The sequence below is a fragment of the Heloderma suspectum genome, chromosome 10, assembly GCF_057233095.1.
Source record: "Heloderma suspectum isolate Gila_16-S chromosome 10, 16-S_ref, whole genome shotgun sequence".
NCBI lineage: Eukaryota > Metazoa > Chordata > Lepidosauria > Squamata > Helodermatidae > Heloderma > Heloderma suspectum.
In genome coordinates, this window is record NC_139467.1 from 39850707 (window position 1) to 39877252 (window position 26546).

Below are 26546 nucleotides of genomic sequence, written 5' to 3' on the forward strand. Positions count from 1 at the left end.
CAGCTATAATGAAGAAACGATTGGCGGATGCAGCCACCATTCGCAGAGCAGCATGAACGGCAGCAGATAGGTGTCCTGTTTCGCGCGCCTTTCACGGGGTGGTGGTGGGGCTTCATTCCACCAAGGATTTTAGGGGGCCGAATGCACTGGCATTTGGCCTCACCGAGATCCGTGGCGGAATTCTCTGACATCCCTACCCTAAGAGCTTTTCTGGAATGTAATTCGGCCCTCAACACCCCTGGCATACATCTTGTAGCAAGCAGTTGAGTTAGGGATGCAGAACCTCTGATCTGTGGGCCAAATGCAGACCTCCAGTCGTCCGAATCCAGACATCAAGGCTCTTCTGAGGCCGTGCCTGTTCATTGCCCCTACTCCAGGTTACCAATATTATTTACAACAATGAAAATTATTGATTCTGTCTAATTACAAAGGAGGGGTTCACACACGTTGAGGAAGAAGAACGCCTGGATGCAAATGTCTTTTTTCCCCGTTGCATGCTGGCCAAAATTAAGAGTCACTTCTGTAGCTCCACCCACTTTTGTCTCTGGCTCCACCCACTTTTGGCTCTGACCCCACCCACTGCTGGAATGTGGTGGGGTCAGAGCATTTTCCCCCACCAGAATGTGGTGGGGGAAAGTGCCAGACAGGTTTTGACTGAGGTAACACGGGAAGCATTAGCAATGGTGGGGAGCATACATAAATCGGCTTTGCAAGGTAATGGCATCGCAATACCGTGAGAAGTGAGACTGTGTCTAAATTAAAAACTTCAACATTTAATTATCGATGTTTCATCTAGTTTCTAAAAATGGAATTATTTTGGGGCAATTTTAGACACCAATAGTGAATGCATGCAATCGTGTATTGCATACCTGTTCAGCTCCACAGTGCAAATATAAGTTTATAATAAACTTTAACAATTAATTGCACAACTGTCAATTTATTTTCAGGGGTGTGATTATTTTTCTGCAAATCTAGGCATTGGCAGCTTTAATTTGAGACCATTCCAAACTCAATCGGATAATATTTAGGGGGTCGAAATGGAGTGAACAAAAAGTTGTGCTATGTATTAATACATAGATACATAAAAAGAATCTTTCAGCTCCGTTTGGCATTTGTCTTTTTCAGCAAAGCACCACTAGCTCACCTTTGTCTTTCTTTGCCTTTCAGCTGATGATGCGTGTGGCGGGACGCTTCGGGGGCAAAGTGGAATTATTTCAACCCCCCATTATCCTTCGGAGTACAGCAACAATGCCGACTGCACATGGACCATTCTAGCAGAGCCTGGGGACACCATCGCTCTGGTGTTCCTGGATTTCCAATTAGAGGATGAATACGACTTTTTAGAGGTCACTGGAACGGAGGGTTCCTCCCTATGGTAAGAGGGCTGTTACATCCTTATATCGTTGTAGGTGGTCTGCCCTTTCTGCTAGCTTATCACACAACCGCTGGCCTGTAAAATGAGCATGAGCTGCCTAAATGAGGAGCAGTTGGGGGTAATGTCTTTAAAACAGTTGTATAAAATGCAATGAGGATGGGTGACTTTATGCAGAGCTGTGATTCTTTGCGCACAGAATGGGAGTTATCTCCAGAGGAACTCGGGTTGTATCTGCACTAGGGTTAAGCCACATGCACACGCACACCCTGATTCCCTGAAATAGCAGGCGTTTTGGCGATTTGGTTTTGGAGCCAGGGATGAATGTTGGATTGTGCTTCTCCCAGGTGTTGCCTGCTTGGGCGTGTAGAGAGGAGGAGTACACTGGGAGGAGCCTGGTGTCACCACCACTGCAAGGTACACAGTGGTGGGTGAAAGAGGTATATGGACATGCATCCTATGAAGAAAGGGGAATGTATTTATGTATGTATATGTATGTATATGAATGAATAACTCACAAGGATTCAGGGTGGTTAACAGTATGATAACTATTTTACCAATGTAAGCTAGTTCGAATAAATGTGATTTGCATAGTTTAATGGGAGAGGTACAGGTTTAGGCTTGGGTGAATCCCCAGGGTAAGAAAATTCCAAACCTGAGGGTCAGGCACTGAGTGTGCAGGCTTGTGGACTTAAATTGGACTGTTCGATGTTATACATAAAAAGAGCATTCTTGGTCTTAAAGTTTGCAATGGACCTAAGGGATTGAGGCAGTCTCTTCAGTAGGCTGGGTTAGGGATGGTGGAGAATTCCACCATGGACCCCAAGGAGGCCGGATTCCAAAGAATCTGGCCTCTGGAGTCCATGGCGGAATGGAGCACTTACCTTTGCCTCCCTCCAGAATCCGGTCTGAGCTGGCTCCTCCTCACGGCAATCCCGCAGAGCCGGCCGCTGGCTCCACATCGCTGGCGATATGGCCAGCCACCATTGCCATTTACAGCTGCATTTAGGTTAATCTAACAGCTTTATGGCCACAAATGGCGTCCACTACGCCATTTGCACCCTGAGTTAGTCCTCACTTAGCCAGCGATACGGCATGGCAATGGTGGCCGGCCGTATTGCCAGCAATATGGAGCCAGCGGCCAGCTCCGACGGATTCTGGGGGGAGGGACGGATCGCCTCCCCCTACGGGCGGATTCCCACCCAGACCAGCAGGAAGGGAATCCGCCAGTCCCTAGGCTGGGCCCAGAATTGTTAGAATCTTTGCTGCTTTTGTGTAGGAGTTTGTGGAGCCAGCCTTGCAGGAAATTCAGATGTTCTGTAAAGCCAGCAATGATGTACATAGATAATTAAATCTGTGCACATATGATTTTAACTGTGAAATTAAATTCAGGGTGACATCCATGGAGCACTAAAGTTTTCTACTCAAAGGGAAGATTTCATGATCACCATTTGCAGCTGTTATAGCCACTATTAAGATCTTTTAAAAGTGTGTGGTAATGAGAAATCTCTGCATACTTTTTGATAGCTTGGTTAAGCTTTACTGTAGTGAGTTCCTGTCTTTGATATGTGCCCTTGCTAGCAATTTCCATTACATAGGGCTGGCTAAGTAGAATTTAAAATCTTGGATGAAGCCATCTGTAACCTTGCTTTTTTGCATGGTAAATGTGATTAGGGTGAAAAGTATTGCTGTCTTTAACATTTAAAGGAGTGGCGGTGAACTTGCTAGATTTGTTCTGAACTTCAGCTCAGACGCCAGTGGGTAACTCAAGCCCCCTTCCCATTGCAACACCACCATGACCTCTCTGAAATTGCCTCCATTCTGCCTCCATTCTACCTCCATTCTGCCTCCATTCTACCTCGGAGAAATACACAACAGATTCAAATGATTTCAGGCTTCTAGGAACCTACTCATGGATTCCACAGCAGATCACTACATTCCGAGTTGTGCAGTTTTACAGAACATTTTTTCTTTTTTTCCAGAAGCATATGCAAATTTAATTGTTCAAACGTCTGAAAGTTGCAGGAAAATCTGCTAACATATACACCATTAAAAATAATAATAATCAGAGAGTATTGTTGCAGAATTTTCTGCTGGGCTCGGCCAGAGAACAGACACCGACTTCTCTTTGAGCAGATGTTTATTACCAAGATGTGGTGGAATCAAGAGTTGTCAATGTGGCCCCTCGGAACTGGACCCAGAACAATAGGCGACTTTGGTATTTTTACATACAAGTAAACAAGGCACACGACATAAGCTTTCATCAGTATTTGGTGCAGCGCTGAGTCCAGGGGCTACAAACTTCCTTCAGAGGAAGTTTTCCGGTTTCCAGAGACAAGGGCCCTGCTAGGCATTGTGACCCATGCGCAGCCACCATCCTCTAGCACTACGTCCGACATGACTTCGGCACCTCAGCAACACATTCCCATGCGAACGATGCAAGTGGTAGTTTCCCACTTCAGTGTATATCTCTGATCTCTCCTCAGTCTCCACTGTGATGGCCCTCTTTGTTTGCTCACTCTGCTCTTTGATTTTAGGCTGAGCTAAGAAAAAATGTGCAAAATGTTACATGCCAGCAGAAGTTGCATAAATTGTGGCAGACTTTTTTGCAGACTTTTCTGAAGCGGTGTGTGTGTGTGTGTGTGTGTGTGTGTGTAAACCAGTTCTTTCAGTGAGCACACGATGGAAGGGAAGACACCTGGCAATCCACAAAACACATACAGAACAGATTAAACAAAATCCGTACATCCCTAATTTTAGGCTGAGCTAAGAAAAATGTGCAAAATGTTACGTGCCAGCAACAGTTACATAACTTGGGGCAGACTTTTTTGCATACTTTTTGGAAGGGAGGGGGTATCCAGTTCTTTCAATGAGTACACAAGGGAAGAAAAACCACCCAGCGATCCACAGAACACAGAGAGAACAGATTCAACAAAACCCATGCATCCCTAATTGCAAAGGAAATGGGTGGGGTGGGGGATGATAAAGGCAACACGTATACATCTTGAGGAAGAACCCAATGCAGGGATTTTAAAACACTGTTCTGGAAAGGGGAGGGGAGGGAAGTAGAGTGGGCAGGGAAGCTCGGATGGTGATGAAGTCATATTGAACAAAATCACAGATGAGGAGACAGAGGGAAGAGACGTCAGACAACCGTGGCAATTATGTGTTTCTTCTGATGGGTCACTTGGGCCTTGATCTCCCACATACCAGTATGCAGTAATGACCACCACTTTGAGTGGCTTTAAAAAGGGGTTATGCAAATTCATGGAGGATAAAGCTATCAATGGGTGCTGGTCCTGATGGCTCTATGCTACCTCCAGTATCAGAGGCAGCATGCACCAGTTGCTGGGGGACATGGGCAGGAGGGTGCTGTTGCACAAATGTCCTGCTTGTGGGTTTCCCATGGGCAGCTGGTTGGCCACTGTGTGAACAGAATATTGGGCTAGGTGGACCCTTGGTCTGATCCATCAGGGTTCCTCTTATGTTCTTATGCTAGATGCTTGTGCCACTGGCAAGGGTGATTGTCAGGGCTTCTATTTAGCCTTCTGCAGTTGTAGGACTCTGGGGCATTACATCGAAGGTGGAAATGCAATCTCTCCAAAGACAAGGTCTTCCTTATGGCTGCTAGTGACACAATTATCTTTTTGTCACCCCTTTCTCTCTCTCTCTCTCTGTCTCTCTCTCTGCCTCCTGTGTTACAAGTCACTGTGGCTGAGAGATACCCAGAATAAAAGATGCACAAAATCATCCATGCGAGAGTCTTAAAATAACATAGGCTCCATCTGCTTAGAGCAAAATAAACCAATCTCCTCCTGTAATCACAGTTTTGTTGCTCTTTATTTCTGTGGTAAATAATCCTCAGTGGTACAAGAGGGCAGTCCTTGCATTTTGGCCAGAGCTGCTGTCCTTGCTTCCTTTCTTTGAAAGGGACTGGCACAGATGGCACTCCTTAGGGTCCAAGCCAGAGGTGTATTCTTGGTGATGTGTGCATACGTGTTCTTCAGACACTGGTCCTTTGAGGGATTGGGGGGCTGCTCAGATAATACGCTGCTGTAGCCGTGGACATGACTGTGGCATAATAAGCAGCCAGTGAGTAGGATTCAGCCAAATTCACAGGTGGCTAAGCTGGGGAGGAGGGATTTTGGTGATTAGGGGTGGTGAAATGGGGGCCTTACCAGTGTCAGCAGCATTCCCCTGGGAGGGCTAATGGCCACCAGATTCCCCTCCCTCCAGTTCAACTCGGAGCGATGCTATGCCATGACAGTTATGGAGAAAGCAATTGGCTACCACTGGGAGAAATGCTTTCCATAACCACCGATAAGGTTTGTGCCCCCCACACACACATTTTATGTACCTTCCTCCCACACAAATGGCCCCCAGTTTTGCAGGCTGATTTGCTGCAGAAGGGTGGATATGGGCATTGGTAAACCAGCCCTGTAGCCGCTTTGTTCATAAATGGTGAGGACAATCTAGCAGAATCGAATGGGTGGCAAATGCATACGAGTGTGACACTAACATGAAATTTTTAAGTAGTCTTCACTGTCCATATGACTGGAAAAGAAGTGCGGCACAAGGAAGAAAAGGAGAGAGAGTCTCTGTTGGAAGTTTGGTGATAGAGAGCCTTAGGGGGTCTCACTTACTGATGGAGATCCTGGGGTCTCAATTACTGCCAGTGGAGGCTGGTGGCTCCGATGTCAGTGGGACAATGAATCCAAGTTTCAGCAGGAACCAATCAGAACTCTGCTTCACACCTTGGAGAGCTCCTTTAGAGTTCTGACTGGTTCTGAGTGAAACCCGGAGCAGATTCACCACCCCACTGACATTGGACCCACTGGCCTCCCCTGCTTACTGCTGACATTTTCAAGACCCAAACTCTTGTTCCAGAGTATTACGGACATTGAGAAAGGCAGACTATGAGTTCTGGGCCTTAGGCAGGTGTGGAGTCAGCTTTAGGAGCATGGCTGAGTGGAGGATACTGGGAGCTGTAGTCCAGCACATCTGGAGGGCACCAGGTTGGCTAAGGGTGAAGTAGGCCACACATTGAAGCAAGCCTCATAAGTGCTTCTAGGGGGCAATCAAGCCACCGCCCCACAGGAGATCCCCAGAGACAGATGCCTGCATCCACAGAGCATCTCGCAGCTCAGCACTCTCAACCTCTCAGTGTCTCTCTCTGCTTCTTCTTTCTCTGTCCCCAAACTGACGTTTCTTTCCACACAGGCCTTAAGAGCCACTGATCTGTAAACGTCCGTAGCAAAATATATTCTGTTAATACCATAGGAAGGGTCCAACAGTGTCCATCCACTTCCATTACTTCTACTGCACTAGCAGAAACCAATCCTTGTGCAACGTCAATAGTGCTCGCTAGTGCAAAGGGATTCCGCAGTTTCAAAACTGACATATGAGAGAGAAGGGTGGCTGAGAGGCATCCATCTCCATGATGGTCAAGCAGGAGAATGTCCTTGTGGATCGTGCACCATGTATGGGGTGATATGGATGGGGCTGTATGAGACATTTGTTTCAGTTTGGTTTTGATCAGGATTTTTTTACCCATTTTGCACCTTCTGAACCAAACACAGGCTCAGATGCAATCTGCAGTTGAAGTCCATATATATCCGAGCTTGCAATGTGATTTGTGGACCAAAAAAAATGCGTTCAACATAGGGATGGCGGAGAATTTCTCCCCGAAACTTCGGGGGGCCGAGCGCCAACGTGTTTGGCCCCCCGAACAAGTTTTGGGGAGAAATCCTTTGCACCCCCCCTCACCCCGCACCCCCCCCGGGACGGGACTTACCTTTGTCGAATGTCCCTCCCGGAGGCGGGTCCGGCCAGCTGTTCAGCGGGTGTTCGTGCGGGGTGGGAGCAGCAGCTGGTCTTTCGACCAGCTGCCGCCGCCGCCATTCCAAGAAAAGAAAAAAAAACAAAAACGCCCCCGTGATAGGCTACGTGATGATTAACGTAGCCTGTCATGGCTAGATTTGCAAAGTCAGCCGTGATAGGCTACGTCAATCATCACGTAGCCTATCACGGGTGACTTTAAAAAAAAAAAGCACGTACGACTAATGGCGGCCCCCATAGGGAGCTGCCATTCACGTTCCTTATTTGGTCGCCGTAGTCTACGTAAAGATTTACGTAGACTACAGCGACCAAATAAGGAACGCGAATGGCGGCTCCCTATGGGGGCCGCCATTAGCGTACGCGCTTTTTATTTTTTTTAATTCACCCGTGATAGGCTACGTGACGATTAACGTAGCCTATCACGGCTGACCTTGCAGATCTAGCCGTGATAGGCTACGTTAATCGTCACGTAGCCTATCATGGGGGCGTTTTTGTTTTTTAAAAAAAACTTTCGAGTTCGCGGCCGGGCGAGGTGGGAAGCTTCCTCCCCAGCCTGAATTTTGGCCGGGGTGAGGCGGGAAGCCTCCCCCCGGCCTGAATTTCGGCCGGGGCAAGGTGGGAAGCCTCCCCCCCCGGCCTGAACTTCGCAGGGGGAGCAGCGAAGCGCCTCCCCCCCACCGCGAACAAGCTTCGACGACAGGTAAGTGACTTTTGTCCACCCCTAGTTCAACAGCATGTGTACATTGGGAAAATACACATTAAAAAATGTGTATTTTTTGAAATACAAAAAGGCACACAAATACGCTTTAATCAATGGGAGAAGAATGCGTACATGTAAAGATGCCCACCTTTGATGCATACGTTTGAGAAAATACGCATGAAAATACACATGGATTTTCATGTGAAAAAGGAGGGGGGAACAAAGCTCACAATCTGATAGGGACTCAAGTCAGAACAAGCTTCGAGATAGAATTTGGAGAACTTCAGTGAGCTCAGGTTTTGCTGATTCACACATCCCTAGGTATGGATCTTTCTCCTGGGGGGCAGCCTTTGATAAATTCTGTTATTTGTAAGAGTCCCATTTTGGCATCTATGTTCAAGCTGGGCCAAATCCCTCCCTGTGCCACTTTCACAGGACCATTTGTCCCCATAAGTGTATGTGTGTGGTGGGGGGGAGGTAAAAAATCAGCAACTTACCATATGAGGGGGGTGAGGGTGGTTTTTTTTTTACTCTTTAATCCATATGCTTGCCATTGCTTCATGAGCTTCGGTGCTTTGTCCACGTTCCAGGACAGAATGCCCCTGGGAGCAAAGGTAGATGATGATGTGGTGTCATTCCTTGGAGCATCGTCGGGTTGGAAAAGACGGCTGACCTCCCTGGCCACAATGGGGGCAACCGTCTTCCCCCCACCTAGGGATGTACGAAAGTCACTTACCTTTTCGCAGCTTGGCTTCGCGGTGGGAGGGAGGCGCTTCGCTTTTCCCCCCGAAGTTCAGGCGAAGGGGGGGAGGCTTCCCGCCTCGCCCGGCCGAAATTCAGGCCGGGGGGGGAGGCTTCCCGCCTCGCCCGGCCGAAATTCAGGCTGGGGAGAAGTGCCCCGTCTCCCCGGCCGTGAAAAAAAAAAGTAAAAAAAAAAAAAAGACCCCGTGATAGGCTACGTGACGATTTACGTAGCCTATCACGGCTGACTTTGGAAATCTAGCCGTGATAGGCTACGTAAATCGTTACGTAGCCTATGCACGGGTGTGTGTTGTTTTTTTTACTTTAGTTTTTTTTTTTTTGCAATGGCAGCGGTGGCAGCCAGTCAGGAGACTGGCCGCCGCCCCCGCCCGCGATGAACCGCCGCCGAACCGCCGCCATTTATGAGAGCCGCCGGGAGGGACATTCGCTAAAGGTAAGTCCCGTCCCGGGGAGGGGGCAGGGGGGTGGCGGAGAATTTCACCACCGATTTCGGGGGGCGAATGCATGGTGCTCAGCTCCCCGAAGATTCGGGGAGAAATTCTCCACCATCCCTACCCCCACCCCATGTCCTTGGGAACTTATATGATAATGTAGTGCTGTTTCCATGGGGCATTGTCCCCAAGAACATGGCTGGAGCAACTAAGCAGCTACTTCAACAGGTACAGTGGCAAGGAAAAATAATGCCTCAGTCACCTTGAAAGAGAAGCTGATGAATTTTGAAATTCACCTACTGCAAAGATTAATGCAATTTGGGTGGGGGATGGGGGACTTTCACTCCAGCCAGTCCCCAAAGCGTACAAGATTTGGCTGGGCTGAATACTTTGGCCCAGCATGGATCTACGTAGATAGCTGCCTAGCATCTTATTGAATTTGACTGCCCCAGAGTTCTCTCTCCTGCTTTCCTGGTCTTAGTGGAAGAAGAGAAGGAATCAGGCTTCCTGATTACCTAGGGAGGTGGTGGGCTCTCCCACACTGGAGGCATTCAAGACGAGGCTGGACAGCCATCTATCAGGGATGCTCTGACTTGGATTCCTGCATTGAGTAGGGATGTCAGAGAATTTTGCCACGAATCTCGGGGAGGCCGAATGCCAGCGCATTCGGCCCCCTGAAATTGGTGGCGAAACGGTCTGCCCCCCCGCCCCCCCGGGACGGGACTTACCTTGTGCGAATGTCCCTGGTGGAGGCTCCCGTAAAAACATTTACGTTAGGGGTGGATGAAAGTCCCTTACCTTTCGCCGAAGCTTTTTCGCGGTGGGGGGGGAGCGCTTCGCTGCTCCCCCCGTGAAGTTCAGGCCGGGGGGGGGAGGCTTCCCGCCTCGCCCGGCCGAAATTCAGGCGGGGGGGGAGGCTTCCCGCCTCGCCCGGCCGAAATTCAGGCCGGGGAGGAGGCTTCCCGCCTCGCCCGGCCGCGAACTCGAAAGTAAAAAAAAAAAAAAAACCACGTCCCCTAATAGGCTACGTGACGATTCACGTAGCCTATCACGGCTAGATCTGGAAAGTCAGCCATGATAGGCTACGTGAATCGTCACGTAGCCTATCACAGGTGACTTTAAAAAATTTGCTATTTGCGTTGCCCTTATTTTCGCCGTAGTCTACGTAAACATTGACGTAGACTACAGCAACTAAATAAGGAACGCGAATGGCGGCTCCCTATGGGGGCCGCCATTCGCGTACGCGCTTTTTTTTTTTTTTAAGTCACCCGTGATAGGCTACGTGACGATTCACGTAGCCTATCACGGCTGACTTTGCAAATCTTGCCATGATAGGTGAATCGTCACGTAGCCTATCGGGACTTTTTTTTTTTTTTCTTTCATTGCAATGGCGGGGGCCAAGTCGAAAGACCGGCTGCCACTCCCGCCCCGCTCGAACACCGGACGAACCGCCAGCCGGACCCGCCGCCGGGAGGGACATTCAGGGAAGGTAAGTCCCGTCCCGGGGGGGGGGCGGGGGGCGGGAGGGGCGGAGGATTTCTCCCCGAAACTTGTTCGGGGGGCCGAACACGTTGGCGCTCGGCCCCCCGAAGTTTCGGGGAGAAATTCTCCGCCATCCCTAATTTACGTAGCCTATCACGGCTGACTGCAGGGACGCAAACGGTGGCGGCTCCGGCCGCCGCCATTTGTGTCCTGGCCGGCCAGGATTTGCGGCGGGAGGGACGGGTCGCCTCCCCTCCGGCCAGAATTTCAGGGGGGAGGGACGGGGCGCCTCCCCCCCGGCCAGAATTTTGGGGGGGAGGGATGGGGCGCCTCCCCCCCGGCCAGTATTTCAGGGGGGAGGGACGGGGTGCCTCCCCCCTGGCCAGAATTTCAGGGGGAGGGACGGAGCGCCTCCCCCCCACCGCGAATCACGTTTCGTGAAAGGTAAGGGACTTTCATACATCCCTAGCATTGAGCAGGGGGTTGGACTCGATGGCCTTGTAGGCCCCTTCCAACCCTACCATTCTGTGATTCTGTACAGGGCTAGCCCATGCTCTCTGGAGTCAACACTGGGACCACCATTTCCTACCCACAGGCTTAGAGAGCTCCCCACCCCCCTGTAGAATAACTTCATTTCATATTAACATAAGAAACTAACTTTTTAGTCCTGGAAGCAGACTTGGAAAAGGCCATTTCAATTTCGCTTTTGAAAGCTGCCATAGAATACCCAGAGGCTGGTAATTAAATTCAAGTGATTCATTTGCACCACCACTCCCTTCTTTTCATAAGCAATTGTTGCCTGTGGGGAAGGAGGGAGGGGGGACATCTTGTGTTTCCTTTTAAAATATGTTTATGATTTTGCTTGAAAATATTGCTAGAAATCACTCTGCCTTTCTCCTTTTAATTTCCTTTATTAAAACAAAACAACAACCCTTGTTTTAATTATTAGTAACATACCAGATAGACTCGAGGCCAAATAAAACATTATGACTCCAATACTGAATAAGAATTATGAACAGCTATGATCTCCCCCCCCCCAACACACAAACTAACTAATCAAAGCCATCCATGTGGCAAACTCTTATTGGGTGTGGAGTCAGCCCACCTGCAGGGAAGGTGTGTGGAGGAACAGGTGTAGCAGTGGAGAGACCTTCCATCATCTGAACATCTGGCTCAAGTTTCTAGTCCCCAGCAAAGTCTTGCCTTAAGCAACTCTTGTTCCAAGATTCCCCAGCCGATAAAACAGTACATCTAGGGTTGAGCGCCTAGGTTTTGAAGGAGAGTGGGCACCTATAGGCAACTCCTATTTTCACCAACTCGTTAGTATTTATATAGAGAGCAGGAGACAGAGCCTGCCACTAGCAGATTAACAAACTGGTTATGTGGTAGGCGGCAGTATTGCAACCGAAACCCTCCCCACGACCTGAGTTCGATCCCAGCGGAAGCTGGGTCTCGGGTAGCTGGCTCAGGTCAATTCAGCCTTCCATCCTTCTGAGGTTGGTAAAATGAGTGCCCAGCTTGCTGGGGGAAAGGTAGTCATGACTGGGGAAGGCAATGGCAAGCCACCCTGCTACAGTCTGCCATGAAAACGCCAGTGCAAGCGGTGTCCCTCTAGGAGTCAGCAGTGACCCAGTGCATGCACAGGAGGAACCTTTCCTTTCCTATGCAGCCTGCTAAGTCATGACCTTTTGGTCCCTGCTGCGTGTGTGTGTCTGGGAGATGGGCCAATTTAAAATTTATTCAGGTAGGTTTAAAATATTTGCCTCTTACCTAGGGGGCAAAGCAATGAAGATATGTATAATAGAAATGATGATGATGACAACAACAACAACAACAACAACAACAATTAATAAATATTGCACTCTTGGCCACAACCAAATTTCTCCACCATTTTGGGGATACCTCCCACACCACCCCACACACACCTACAATGCCCTGGAATGACACTAGGCAGGGGGCACGGTGAAGCATGCAAAAGGGTGACCAGGCTGCCAGCACATTTGCTGCTGTTGCCCCTTGCAGTAGCAGCAGAAAAGAACACAATCCTGAGGGAAAGGGCAGGATGTGCACCAGCCCCTGCCAATGGTGAGCTTCACCTCCGAGAAACTATTTGAACATGTCTCCTCCCTCTGGAGAAATTTGGCGGAATGTTTCCCCCATTTTCTCTTCCCACAGACAGCGTGGAGAATTTTGAGAGGCCGTTTGTGCACAACTCTAATTCTTATTCTAATCGAACTGGCCTGTGGATTATGTATGCATGCCAAAGGCAAATATCCCTTTGCTTTAACAAACAGGGTGATGGTTTGACCTGCGTTTGCAAGCTTGATGTCATCTGAACCTTTCTGTGAATCTTGCTCCTCCACAGTCAGGGCCGCTGCAAGCTCTCCAGGTGCCTGAGGGGGGAGAGCACAAACATGCCATCACCACCTCCATCTCACCCCACCATTGCTGCCGCATTGCCCATGACCATGCTGCACGCCATCCCCTCCCTCCCCTTCCCTCATCCTTCATCTGCCACATTGCAGATCCCTGCTCCTCCATCTGCTGCAACACTTGCCCTTGGGCTCAGGGCAATCCAGGTGGCAAGCAGGTTCTCTGAAGAGCTGCGTTGGCCAGAAAAAGTGGCCAGCCAGGCCCAAATGTTGGGCTCTGAGGGGGGGCCTTCCTCAGAACCAGGCACTGAGGGAGGGGGGCCCTAGGAGACTGACTGCATTTGGGCCTGGCTGGTCCTTCAAAGAGCCTGGCCTCTGGATCACCCTGAGATGATCCTCAGGGTGAGGGAGAAAGGCTCTCTGGAACCCCTGCTGTGTGCCGCTGGGCAGGTGACAGCTCAGGAGAACCTCGGCATCCCTACTCTGTGGCAAATAAAGAATGGGTGCCCTAGGCTGAACTAATATGGCTCCCATATCAATAGGGACAGCTTTGTCCTCATTTCAAAAAAGAAGCGGGAACATCATGGCCACACCTTGGGATCACTGCCTTGGTTGCCTGGAAGCAGAATCTTGCTGAATGATGCTCTGTGGGCCATGGGCTGGAACTTCCAATTGCCTGGTTGGATTTCTGCATTCAACCTGCACCCTTGACTTCTGGCTCCTCCTTTCCTCAAGCTCAAAAGGATATTGTGGTGGCGAATGTGAATCAGGTGGTCCAGCGCATAAATGAAATGACACTTTTTTTTACATCTATTTTAATGGGTCTTGCAGTTTCTCAGCTGGGTTCTTTAGCCATTCTGTTTCTCTGAAATGTGTGAAACAGAACTGTAATAGAGATAGAGAAATAGGACTAATGGAGCAGTGAAAGGGGAATTAGAAATGACAGTTCTGGGTTTTCTCACCTGGTAGAGAGTTGTTGGCAACATATACTAGCCCAGTGGGCCTTCTCTAATTGTTTTTTCACCAGTAGGGAAGGGGTGAACTGGTTTTAGAAAAGGGTAGAAAACAAAAGTACCATACATTTTTGCTGCTATATTGACCCACTCTCTGTCCAAGGCTGTTGTTTTTGACTCCTCTGCCAGCACAGGAACACACAGAGAGAGAGATACACATGTTTCTAATATGAATGTCTCCAAGATCGATGTAGGCTACATCCAACTCCTGTCGAGTTGGGAATCAGGTGAAGCAGAAGTGAAGCACAGTAAAAGAATGCATGCATTTCAAAGATGTGCACAACTGAAGTGTACATTTGGAAAAATACACACAGATCATGCAAAAAATCCCAAAGCTTGCAATCTGATACGGATTTGAATTGAAATGATCTTCGAGGCGGAATTCGGAGAACTTCGGTGAGCTTGAGTTTTGCTGATCCCAAGTTGATTCATATCAACAATCCAGTTGAAGCAGTTTTCATCTCTACCGAGAGCTGGTCTTTTATAAAGTGATTGGGTCTTAAATGCCCATTCGAGGCCAGGTCATCCCCCAAATACTTTGTGATAGCTCACAAATATATAGTATTGCTGAAAAATTCATTCCCCCTGAACCCAAACTGCTGTGAGAATTGCAGCTGAAAGGAAAGAGGGGATTTGAGGGGGGTGGGCAGATGACGTAATTGTCCCTGATAATCAAAAGGCGTCGGCACTTGGGTGCCTTTGCTCCACTGCACTACTGCTGCTCACCCATAAGTCCATCGCATCCTGTTTCTACATTAATGTGCAACATAAAAACTAAAAAAAAAGAAAACCTACCAGAAAACTCACATCTAAATGTGTATTTCTAAATGCATTTTCTCTCAATGTGTTTATCTATTTATTGTCTGTACTCATAAGATGTCTATACAGCAAGTTATCTAGGCATCATACCATTATTTTAGAATAGAACAGTAATGCAATAAAATGCAAACAATGATCTAAAAACACAACAATCAAAAAGCAACATAATAAAAATACACATGCAAATACAAAAGCCAGCATGATAAGCACACACACAGACACACACTTCTTGGAAGTGTGGTAGATCACAAGCTGAATATGAGCCAACCATGTGATGTGGCTGCAAAAAAGAGAAATCCTATTTGGGGCTGCATGAATAGAAATATAGCTTGAAAATCATGTGAAGTACTAGTTCCCCTCTACTCAGTACTGGTTAGGCCTCATCTGGAGTCCTATGTCCAGTTCTGGGCACCACATTTTAAGAAGGATGCAGACAGACAGGAGAGGGTTCAGAGGATGGCAACGAAGATGATCAGGGGACTGAAAACAAAGCCCTACGAGGAGAGACTGAAAGAACTGGGCATGTTTGGCCTTGAGAAGAGAAGACTGAGGGGAGATATGACAGCGCTCCTCCAGTACTTGAAAGGCTGTCACAGAGAGGAAGGACAGGATCTCTTCTCAATCATCCCAGAACGCAGGACACGGAATAATGGGCTCAAATGACAGGAAGCCAGATTCCGGTAGGGATGGCGGAGAATTTCTCCACAAATCTCCGGGAGGCCGAATGCGTCCCGAAATTGGTGGTGAAATTCTCCGCCGGCCCCCCGCCCCCCCCCAAGGATGGGACTTACCTCGTGCGAATGTCCCTCTCGGCGGCGGGTCCCAGCGACGTTTCAGCGGTGTTTCGGCGGTGGCGGCGGTGGCGGCCGGTCTTCTGACCGGCTGCCGCCGCCGCCGCCATTGCAAAATAAAAAAGGAAAGTAAAAAAACAACAACACACACCTGTGATAGGCTACGTGACAATTTACGTAGCCTATCACAGCTAGATTTCCAAAGTCAGCCGTGATAGGCTATGTAAATCGTCACGTAGCCTATCACGGGTGTGTGTGTTTCTTTTTTTACTTACTTTTTTTTTCTCAGCTGGGTAGACGGGGCGCTCCTCCCCGGCCTGAATTTCAGCGGTGAGGGATGGGGCGCCTCCCCACCAGCCTGAATTTCGGCCAGGCGAGGCGGGGCGCCTCCTTCCCCTCGCCTGAACTTCGGGGGGAGAACCGAAGTGCCTCCCCCCCACCGCGAATCAAGCTGCGGGACCAGGTAAGTCCCTTTCGTCCATCCCTAGATTCCGGCTAAACATCAGGAAAAATTTCCTGACGGTCAGAGCAATACGACAGTGGAACCCATGACCTAGGGAAGTGGTGGGCTCTCCCACACTGGAGGCATTCAAGAAGAGGCTGGTCAGCCAGCTGTCAGGGATGCTCTGACTTGGATTCCTGCATTGAGCAGGGGGTTGGACTCGATGGTCTTATAGGCCCCTTCCAACCCTACTGTGGAAGGGGCCTATATACATGTTTTTTGCCTGGATAAAACTCTTTTTTGAGGGGGGGGTGTATCTCAGTCTCTTTACATCTTTGCTGTATTAACCTGTATGAAATGCTGGTGTTTTTAACTCCCATTTTATTTCTTAGCTGACTTCAGCTCCTTTTTTTTTTTTTTACTGTATTTTATTGAGGTGGCTTTGTAGTGTGTGTGTGTGTGTGTGTGTGTGCATGTGCACAGATCTACTCTCAGTGAGAAGCCTGCACTCACCCCAGCAGACTTGTAGAGCTCCGTGGTCACCATTTCTAAAAAAAAAAGAAAAATGGTGATCGCAAAGATGTGCATGTTTTTGTATGTGTGAAATGCACATTTTTGTGAAGGTACACATTAGTGTGTGTGCAAAAATGTGCATTTTTTGTCAAATACGCATTTCATGCATACGCAAATATGTGGATTCGCAAAATGTGCATTTTTCATACGTGAATATGCGCATTTGCATAAATGTTTATTTTCGCATGTGAAGCAAATGTGGGCAATTTTGCGATCACCATTTAAATTTTTTTAGATATGGTGACTACAAAGTTCGACAAGGCTGCTGGGGTGAGTGCAGGCCATTCGCCGAGCACGGGCAGGGGGTGAGCAGGGGCAGGGGCTTGGCGAACGGGGCTTGGGGGTGCAGGGAGGAACAGGTCCACTGGATTCCTGGACTGAATCGGGCGCCTGTGCCATCCCTACTCTGGTGTCTAGGAATCTGAAATATGGTCCAAGTCCTGAAGCCCATATGCATCCATTTCCCTCCATGTCTTAGAGTAGGGTTGGGTAAGCCGAGATGACCATCTTGTGGGTGGAAATTCATATGGGGTGAATTGTCCCTTGCAGACAGAAAGAGATAGCACACTACCCAAAATATCAACTACCCAAAGATGTCTCATGGTCCTTATATCTGAGGGGTTTATGTGGGGGGAAGGGAAAGGGAATTCACTGAAGACTCCTGTTAGGAGCAGGGATGCCACAGGTGATCAACTGGATCTAGGAGTCCAGCAGACTCCCCCTGCCTGTGCCCCTGAGCTGGGCCCTCTGAGCTCCTGCTCAACCCTTCCCCCCACTCACCAAACGTCCCGCACTCACCAGGTATTGATGGGAAATGGTGATCGCAAAAATGCGCACATGCCCAATTACGCCTGTAATCTTGCATATATGGAGCATTCAAGACACCATTTTGCAGAAGTCAAGATGTGCCCATATTTTACAATCATATGTTTTTCTGAAAATGGTGCTCATGGCGCTCATAGACAGGTCCCTGTGAGTGTGGGTGGCTTCGCAAATCAGCACGAACGGCACCGGGTAAATGTCCTGTTTCACGTGCCTTTCGCGGGGTGGGGGGGCGGGAGGCTTTGTTCCACCATGGATTTCGGGGGGCCAAATGCACTGGCATTTGGCCTCACCAAGATCCATGGCAGAATTCTCTGATATCCCTACAGATAATCTGGATGGGGCACCCATCCATCCTTACTTAGGAGCAGAAAAGTAGGCTACCTGGGTGTGACAGCTCTGTAATTTTAGGTAGAAACTCTAAAAAGCAAGGAGCAATCATGCTCTTTGCTTTCGTAATGTTCACCTTGGACCTTTGAATCTATTCAACCCCACCACAGCATCTACTCCAAGCTAGAACAACCTCCCCTTTTAAGTTTCTTAGGACTTCAGTTGGGTTTTAGGGCTGTGGTAGGCCCTCTTGACCCCTTCATGGATCACTGCCTTGTTGTGGCGAAGGGGCTTGCATAACTCAGTGAAGCCATAAGCTATGCCATGCAGGGCCACCCAAGACGGATAGGTCATGGTGGAGAGTTCTGACAAAATGTGGTCCACTGGAGAAGGAAATGGCAACCCACTCCAGTATTCTTGCCAAGAAAACCCCATGGAACGTATCACAAGGCTAAAAGATATGACACCGGAAGATGAGCCCCTCAGGTCGGAAGGTGTCCAATATACTACTGGGGAAGAGCAGAGGGAATTTCCAAGTAGCGCCAGAAAGAGTGAAGCGGCTGGGCCAAAGCCGAAAGGACACTCAGCTGTGCATGTGTCTGGTGGTAAAAAGAAAATCCGATGCTGTAAAGAACAATATTGTCTAGGAACCTGGAATGTCAGATCAATGAATCAAGGTAAGCTAGAGGTGGTCAAACATGAGATGGCAAGATTGAACATGGACATCTTGGGAATCAGCGAACTAAAATGGACAGGCATGGGCGAATTTAATTCAGGTGACCATTATATCTACTACTGTGGGCAAGAATCCCTTAGAAGAAATGGAGTAGCACTCATAGTCAACAAAAGGGTGGGAAAAGCAGTACTGGGGTACAATCTCAAAAACGATAGAATGATCTCAGTACGAATCCAAGGCAAACCATTCAACATCACAGTAATTCAAGTCTATGCCCCAACCACTAAGGCCAAAGAAGCTGAGGTTGACTGGTTCTATGAAGACCTACAACACCTTTTAGAACTAACACCAAAAAAAGATGTCCTCTTCATCATAGGGGATTGGAATGCTAAAGTAGGAAGTCAAGAAATCACTGGCATAACAGGCAAGCATGGCCTTGGTGTACAAAATGAAGCAGGACAAAGGCTAATGGATTTTTGCCAAGAGAACATGCTGATCATAGCAAACACTCTTTTCCAACAGCACAAGAGGCGACTCTACACATGGACGTCACCAGATGGTCAATATCGAAATCAGATTGATTATGTCCTTTGCAGCCAAAGATGGAGAAGCTCCATACAGTCAGTAAAAACAAGACCTGGAGCTGACTGTGGCTCAGATCATGAACTTCTTGTTGCAAAATTTCGGCTTAAATTGAAGAATGTAGGGAAAACCACTAAACCATTCACGTATGACCTAAATCATGTCCCTTATGAATACACAGTGGAGGTGAGGAATAGATTTAAGGGATTAGACCTGATAGACAGAGTGCCTGAGGAACTATGGACGGAGGTCCGTAGCATTGTTCAGGAGGCAGCAACGAAGTCCATCCCAAAGAAAAAGAAATGCAAGAAAGCAAAGTGGCTGTCTGAGGAGGCTTTACAAGTAGCTCACGAAAGAAGGGCAGCGAAAAGCAAGGGAGAAAGGGGAAGATATACCCAACTGAATGCAGAGTTCCAGAGAATAGCAAGGAGAGACAAGAAGGCCTTCTTAAATGAACAATGCAAAGAAATCGAAGAAAACAGTGGAATGGGAAAGACTAGAAATCTCTTCAAGAAAATCAGAGATATCAAGGGAATGTTTTGTGCAAAGTTGGGCATGATAAAGGACAAAGAAGGCAGGGACCTAACAGAAGCAGATGAGATTAAGAAGAGGTGGAAAGAATACACAGAAATATACAGGAAAGATCTTAATGTCCCTGATAGCCATGACAGTGTAGTCACTGAACTTGAGCCGGACATCCTAGTAGGGATGGCGGAGAATTTCTCCCCGAAACTTCGGGGGGCCGAGCGCCAACGGGTTCGGCCCCCCGAACAAGTTTCGGGGAGAAATCCTCCGCCCCCCCGCCCCCCGCCCCCCCCGGGACGGGACTTACCTTCCCTGAATGTCCCTCCCGGCGGCGGGTCCGGCTGGCGGTTCGTCCGGTGTTCGAGCGGGGCGGGAGCGGCAGCCGGTCTTTCGACCGGCTGCCGCCCCCGCCATTGCAATGAAAGAAAAAAAAAAACGTCCCCTGATAGGCTACGTGACGATTCACGTAGCCTATCACGGCAAGATTTGCAAAGTCAGCCGTGATAGGCTACGTGAATCGTCACGTAGCCTATCACGGGTGACTTTAAAAAAAAAAAAGCGCGTACGCGAATGGCGGCCCCCATAGGGAGCCGCCATTCGCGTTCCTTATTTGGTCGCTGTAGTCTACGTCAATGTTTACGTAGACTACGGCGAAAATGAGGGCAACGCTATTTGCGTTGCCCTTATAGGCTACGTGACGATTCACGTAGCCTATCACGGCTGACTTTCCAGATCTAGCTGTGATAGGCTACGTGAATCGTCACGTAGCCTATCAGGGGACGTTGTTTTTTGTTTTTTTTTTACTTTCGTGTTCGCGGCCGGGCGAGGCGGGAAGCCTCCCCCCCCCCGGCCTGAACTTCGGGGGGAGAGCAGCAAAGCACCTCCCCCCCACCGCGAACAAGCTGCGAGAAAAGGTAAGTGACTTTCGTCCACCCCTAGTGACATCTCATCCAGCTGACCCAGCAGGCTCCAGGCTCCAGAATAAAACTTGAAATGCAATAAAGGGGTCATTGTTTCCCCTTAAACAAGGATGAGAAACTCTTGGAATCAAGTATGCTCTCATATCTAGCACTGAATCTAGTGACATAGTCTAAATTTGCTATAATTTGCAAGTCTGGTTATAGTTTGCTTCAGCCTTTTGCTTGGAGATGAATTAACCTGGAATAATTTCAGATACTTGAAATAAGGCCAGGTTATTTATTATTTGATAGCCTCTCCATCAAAAAGCTGTCAATGCAACCCATAAAATCAAAGTACAGTAGGCTGCAGTTTCTTAAGGGAAGTGTTCTTAGATATTGGAATGATGAATATGGAAGTTAAAACTGCAATATCGCTTAATTGATTTTTATAACTTTTGGCCAATTGTCATTAAACATTTAGCTTTCAGGGGGAGTGCAGGAAAAGAGGCTCTTGGTGGTTAAATGACACATTTTTACAACTGCTCTGTCCCCAGAATATGAACAGCTTTGTCATCAGTTAATTATTACATTACTACCGAACAGTGTCTTTTATAATGACAATGAACAGCTTTGGATTTTAGTACTGTTTAAGAACATATACTTGGAAGACCAAATTGCAGATTTTAGCTTTGAACTGTAGTCTGCAAAAACTAATTTATACCATGTTTAGTAAGTAAGTAGGGATGATTGTTTGAACAAGTAGGTTATAACAAAACCTCATTTAACAAGAAATTCTTTCAAAAAGTTGAATCCAAAGAACTGTGGACGGAATTGTACATGAGTTTTCACAGTTGTTCATGTGACACATAATAGGTGAGCTCTATGGCAGTTCTCATGCTTCTTGCATGTGAGGTCCAGGGATGTCCATGAATTTTATTACAGTTCTTCTTACAGTTCACAAACAATTGGAGCTTGCTCTGCTCGCAGTCCCAAATGTGAACATGAACAGGAGCATGTTCAATTTTTTCCAAAAAAGTTGCAAATTCCTGAACTTCCGATCCCATTAGAAAAAATGTGTATTTTGAAAAATGTGCAGTTTAAAATACACATTTAAAAAATCTATGCAAATTTTCCATGCAAACAAAAAGAAAAACAGGTTGCAAACAAGAACAGAAGTGAAATGAACTGACCTACAAAGTGGAATTCAGAGAATCACAACAAACTCAAATATCCCTGGTTTTCCCATCCCCACCAGGCCGTGGTGGCTTAGTGCTTAAGACGCTGAACCGCAGACCGGAAGGTCGGCAGGACAGCAGTTCGAGACCCGAGTGCTGCATGACGGAGTGAGCTCCCGTCTTCAGTCCCAGCTCCTGCCAACCTAGCAGTTCAAAAGCAAGAAATTGCAAGTAGATAAATAGGTACCGCTTCGGCAGGAAAGGTAACAGCGTTCCGTGCACCTCGGTGTTCAGTCATGCCGGCCACATGACCACGGAAGCGTCTTCGGACAGCGATGGCTCTTCGGCTTAGAAATGGAGATGAGCACCACACCCTAGAGTCGGACACGACTGGTTGGGGACACCTTTACCTTTACCTTTAGTGAGGTCATGCAAGAGGATCCTCTGAATATCTTGTGCAACATTCTAGTACAAGGAGCAAAACAGGCCTTCTGTGAGCAGAAGTCACCTTCGGCCTGCAGAAGAGTACCTTTGGATCCAACATATATATATATATATATATAGAGAGAGAGAGAGAGAGAGAGAGAGAAAGTTGAGAATTTAATACATACATAAAAGATCAAAGATCAAGTACAAGAACTGAAGTAAATCACAATCAGAATTAAAAATTGAAACACCCCGCCCCCAAATACGCCTTACAACTACCATATGTACAGTAATCAATTCAGATCTAGATTCAGTAAGAGCTAAACATTCTAGTTTGGGCATAATTTCCTCTATTCAAAAAGCATAGCATATATAAGCTTATATCTTAAAGGCCAATCACATCTAATGCAGTAACTCTTTACAAGTCTGTTCATAAATCAGACATCTGAAAAGATAACGAGAAATGTCCTTGCTCTCAGATCCTGCACAGATATGGAATCTCTACTTGATTGTTCTCTTATATCTTCCTGAGAACATTTCCATCCCAACTCTTTCAGGCTGAAGAGATGTGAAAGCTTTTACTGTTGCAATGTTTCAAAATAATAGTAATGCCAGCACCACATTGGGTAATGTCCAGCCAAAGTTAAGCACTTTGACATCCCATTGATTTCAACTGGAGAGGCTAGTCCATATTGAACAATCCTCAGTGAAGCATTTGGGACTTCAGATTGCTAAATTTGGGCAGGATCCTGCTCAGGGTCCCTTTAACATTTCAAAAGCAAGAAGGGTATCTTCACATTCAAGGAAACAACAAAGCTTTGTTGACCAAAATATCTGAAGCTGTGCAGAAATGGCTCCCATCATTTACATTTTGTTTTCAGACCCTTATAGGAATTGGCATAATGTTGTTTTGTCCACTTAGCCCAGGTCTGTCAATTCTGAGTGGACAGTAGTTCTCCACAATCTCAGGCAGACAAGAGTCTTTTCCACCAGCTGATCTTTTTAACTGGAGATGTGAGGGACTGAATAGGGATGTGTGAGAATTTCGTTCTTGCTCACAAAACATGCACACGTGCCCTGTTCGAACTTCCAAACACAAACATGAGCTTGAGCACGTCTGCCAAAAATATTTGCAAATGGTCAAACGTGCTCGCATTCATCTCATTCCCAATTCTCAGTTTAATTTGTGCAAATTTTGTATTTGCCCACATTCCTCCATAGACTGACTCAACTTTACACATTTGGGGAAAGTTGTGCAAATTTGGGGAAACTTCCACAAATCTCCCATTTGATCGCTGCTTGATTTGTGCAAGCTTCACTTTCGTACAAAGAAAGCAGCGCTCACAAAGGCGAATGGGAATTGAGCACGAGATGAGTGGTGATACGATGTTTGGAGAATCCATGCAATCTTAGGGATGTGCGAACCTACCCCCGCCTGGGCTCCCTGGGTGCCCGCTGAAGTGCCGCCCCCACTCTCCCCCCCGGACCTGCGCTTGAGCCCCCAGGAGCTCAGAGAGTCACCCGCACTCACCCAGGGCCCATCCAGCAAGCACCTGCCATTTTGCCACCTTTTTTTAATGAAAAAAGGGGATCTTAAAAATGTGCACATTTAAATATGGTCAGTTTCTTTTAGCTTCCTTTTTCTGTAAAGAACAACGAGGCAGCAAGACGGCTGGTGCTTGCTGGATGGGGCCCGGGTGAGTGTGGGGGGCATCTGGGAGGGTGCCTGCGACAGGACACTGCCTCTTCTTCCTCCTACCTAGTTGGCTGTCAAGGACAGCTGCCCGGGCAGCAGCAGGAGGGGTGGGAGCACACCCTAGCTGCTAGCCATCTCTTGCTCACGAGTCAAGGACAGCTGACTGGACAACCAAGTCCAATCTGTTACAGGCCACTTGCCTAGCTCCAGGACGCATGTCAGCCGGGGCTGTCAGTGCCCTGGAGTTCGATGAGTGGGGGTCAAGGGGCTGGACATGGGGGATTTCACCGGCCTCCCAGACTAAGGCAGGCACTCGCGATATCCCTATACCATCTCAAACGTGGCTCATTGGCCCATCCCTATGATTGAATCTGGGACCTTCTGCATGCAAAGCAGAGCATGTGCTCCACCACGGAACTGTGGTTCCTCACTGTAGTACAATTTAGAATGCATATATATATATATATATATATATATATATATATATATGCGCAATATTTCATAGTCACTGTTCTATGAAACAACACTTCATGTGCCAGGATTTGAGGCCACAGTGGGTCTCAAATGGTGGCCTGAGGGATGGAAGGGAGGGGGGATATTGCCCATGTACTCCCATCTAAATCTGGTCAAAGGAGGGGACTGCAGTGAGACCAGCCATGCCAACCGTGGGAAGCCCCCTTAGAGCAATGGATGAGAGCAAGTCAGATGATGCTTCCTGAACCATGTCAAAGCTTTTGGGTCAGGCTTGCTGAGGCCTCTGAGGCCCCAAGAGGCCTCTGCTTTTGCTGCTTCATGCTAGCTATGGGCCGCCTTCAGCTTTTCCTTGTCCCCCCTTTGCCTTAGTTTGCCTCCTCTCTCAGTGCCCTCAGCTTCACAGCACAATGTGACAGCAAGGCATCATTCAACACATAGAAGAAAACTGGCAGGGGGCAGTAATAATGAGCATATGAGAAGCCACAGCCAACTAAAGTTCAACACTTCTAAGAAGATAAGAAGAGCCCTGCTGGATCGGAGCAACGGTCCATCTAGACTACTATCCTGTTTCTCACAGTGATCAACCAGATGACTCTAAGGAACCTGTAAGCAGGACAAGAGGACAATGGTCCCCTCCTGCTGTTGGTCCCCAGCAACTGGTGTTCTGAAGCACGCTTCTTCTGATCATGGAGGTAGTATGTAGCCATCATGATTGGTAGCCCTATCTTCCATGAATTTGTATAACTGTCAGGCTCCCAGCTGACCCAAGCCCAGGCCATGGGAGACCTCTTCAGAGGAGGAGGAGGATTGGGGTTCCTCAGCAGTTCCCACATCCACAGAATACTTGGGGCAACCTGAGGAGTCCCATTGCAGGAATACCTCAACTGAGGTCCCAAAGAACCCCTTCAACCCCATCTCATGGCTCACCAGAGCACTGCCACCAATGGACCAGGTGGGATGCTCAGCGTCACTGGAGTACCTGCCTGGCTGCCAGAAGACCCTTTTCCCCAGTGTTTACTCAGGAGGAAGGGCCTACTCAGGAGAAGGAAGACCAAGCTGTAGTCAGTGAAGCAGCCAACCCAACTGGAATTGGTGAATCAGGGACAGCCAGTATATAAGCCCTGAGTGTTTCCCCCAGATGTTTGCTGAACTTCTTGTTCCAGCTGTGTGCTCTGGACAATAATCCCCTTTTCAAGCCATCTAATTTGATGGCCATCACTACACCATGAGGAAGCCAATTCCACCGAGTTTGGTGGTGATTTAAGCCTCTGCTCAACTTCCCTATTGGAATGAATAGGGCTTAATGGTGCTAGTGAATATTTGCCTAGATTGTTCCCATGGGGGGAAGGATTCTGCAGAAATAAAGCATACAGAAATAAGAGGGCTTTCTCCTATCACATAAAAGTCTCTCTCTCATGTGCACGCTATCTTAAAAAAGCCAAACCATGCTAGCATTACATGACCTGGTTCTTAAACCTACACAATGCATGATTGCATCATGATTCCTATTGCATAGTGCTTTGCCCCTAAGCACAGGTAGGGATGCTGGAGAAAATTGAGATGGACTAAAATGAGCTCAGATTTCTAAGAATCCTACCTGTGGTATCCACTGTGGACCGACCCCCTCAGGCTGCACGAAGCCCGTGCACATTTGGATGGTGTGTTTTTTTTTTACTTTTCCAAAATGTACGCATATTTATTCATAGGAAAATACGCAAGTTTCTGCTGAGTAAAGGTTAAATGGAAGGGTGGACAATGTGCTAAATGTTACGTACTAAGGTAAATTGTTCTTATGTAATTATTTACGGGTTTTTCCGCATGATGGAAAAGAACTTTGCATCCATCTCTGAGCAGATGACAGAACAAAAGGCACTTGACAATCCGTGAAACAAAGATGGAGCGGATTTTACACAGTCCTTACATCCCTATGCACATGTACGTGTTGATGAAACCCCACTAGAATGCAGACGTGATGTGATGTTGACTACACAGTTGTATGTGCCAGAATTATTTTGTGTGGTGGTTTGCCAACGTGCAAGAGCACTTGTGCATATTAGTAAAACACCATCGAAGAAAAGTTCTTGATGTGATCGCACACGCCAAGACATCAAGATTGCCTTTTTGTAGTGTGTCATTAAGAACATAAGAAGAGACCTGCTGGATCAGACCAAAGCCTTATGTAGTCCAGCATTCTGTTCCACAGTGGTCAGCCAGATGCCTATGGAAAGCCCACAAGGAGGACTTCTGCACAGTAGAAGGACTTCTACTTCTGCACTTCTGCACAGGACTTCTGCTGCTCCTGTTTCCCAGCAGCTGGCATAAAAAGCACACTGTCACGGATACAGC

General features: G+C 47.8%; 1 protein-coding gene across 2 annotated transcripts in view; it reads left to right on the top strand.

Annotated features, from left to right (window-relative positions):
* CSMD2 (CUB and Sushi multiple domains 2) overlaps positions 1-26546 on the top strand; it is a 916430-nt gene that overhangs the window by 330285 nt on the left and 559599 nt on the right. For both annotated transcript variants that reach the window (XM_084814421.1, XM_084814422.1), the window contains exon 5: positions 1168-1375. In XM_084814421.1, coding sequence (XP_084670547.1) covers positions 1168-1375 — 208 coding nt within the window. The remainder of the gene's footprint in view (positions 1-1167; positions 1376-26546) is intronic.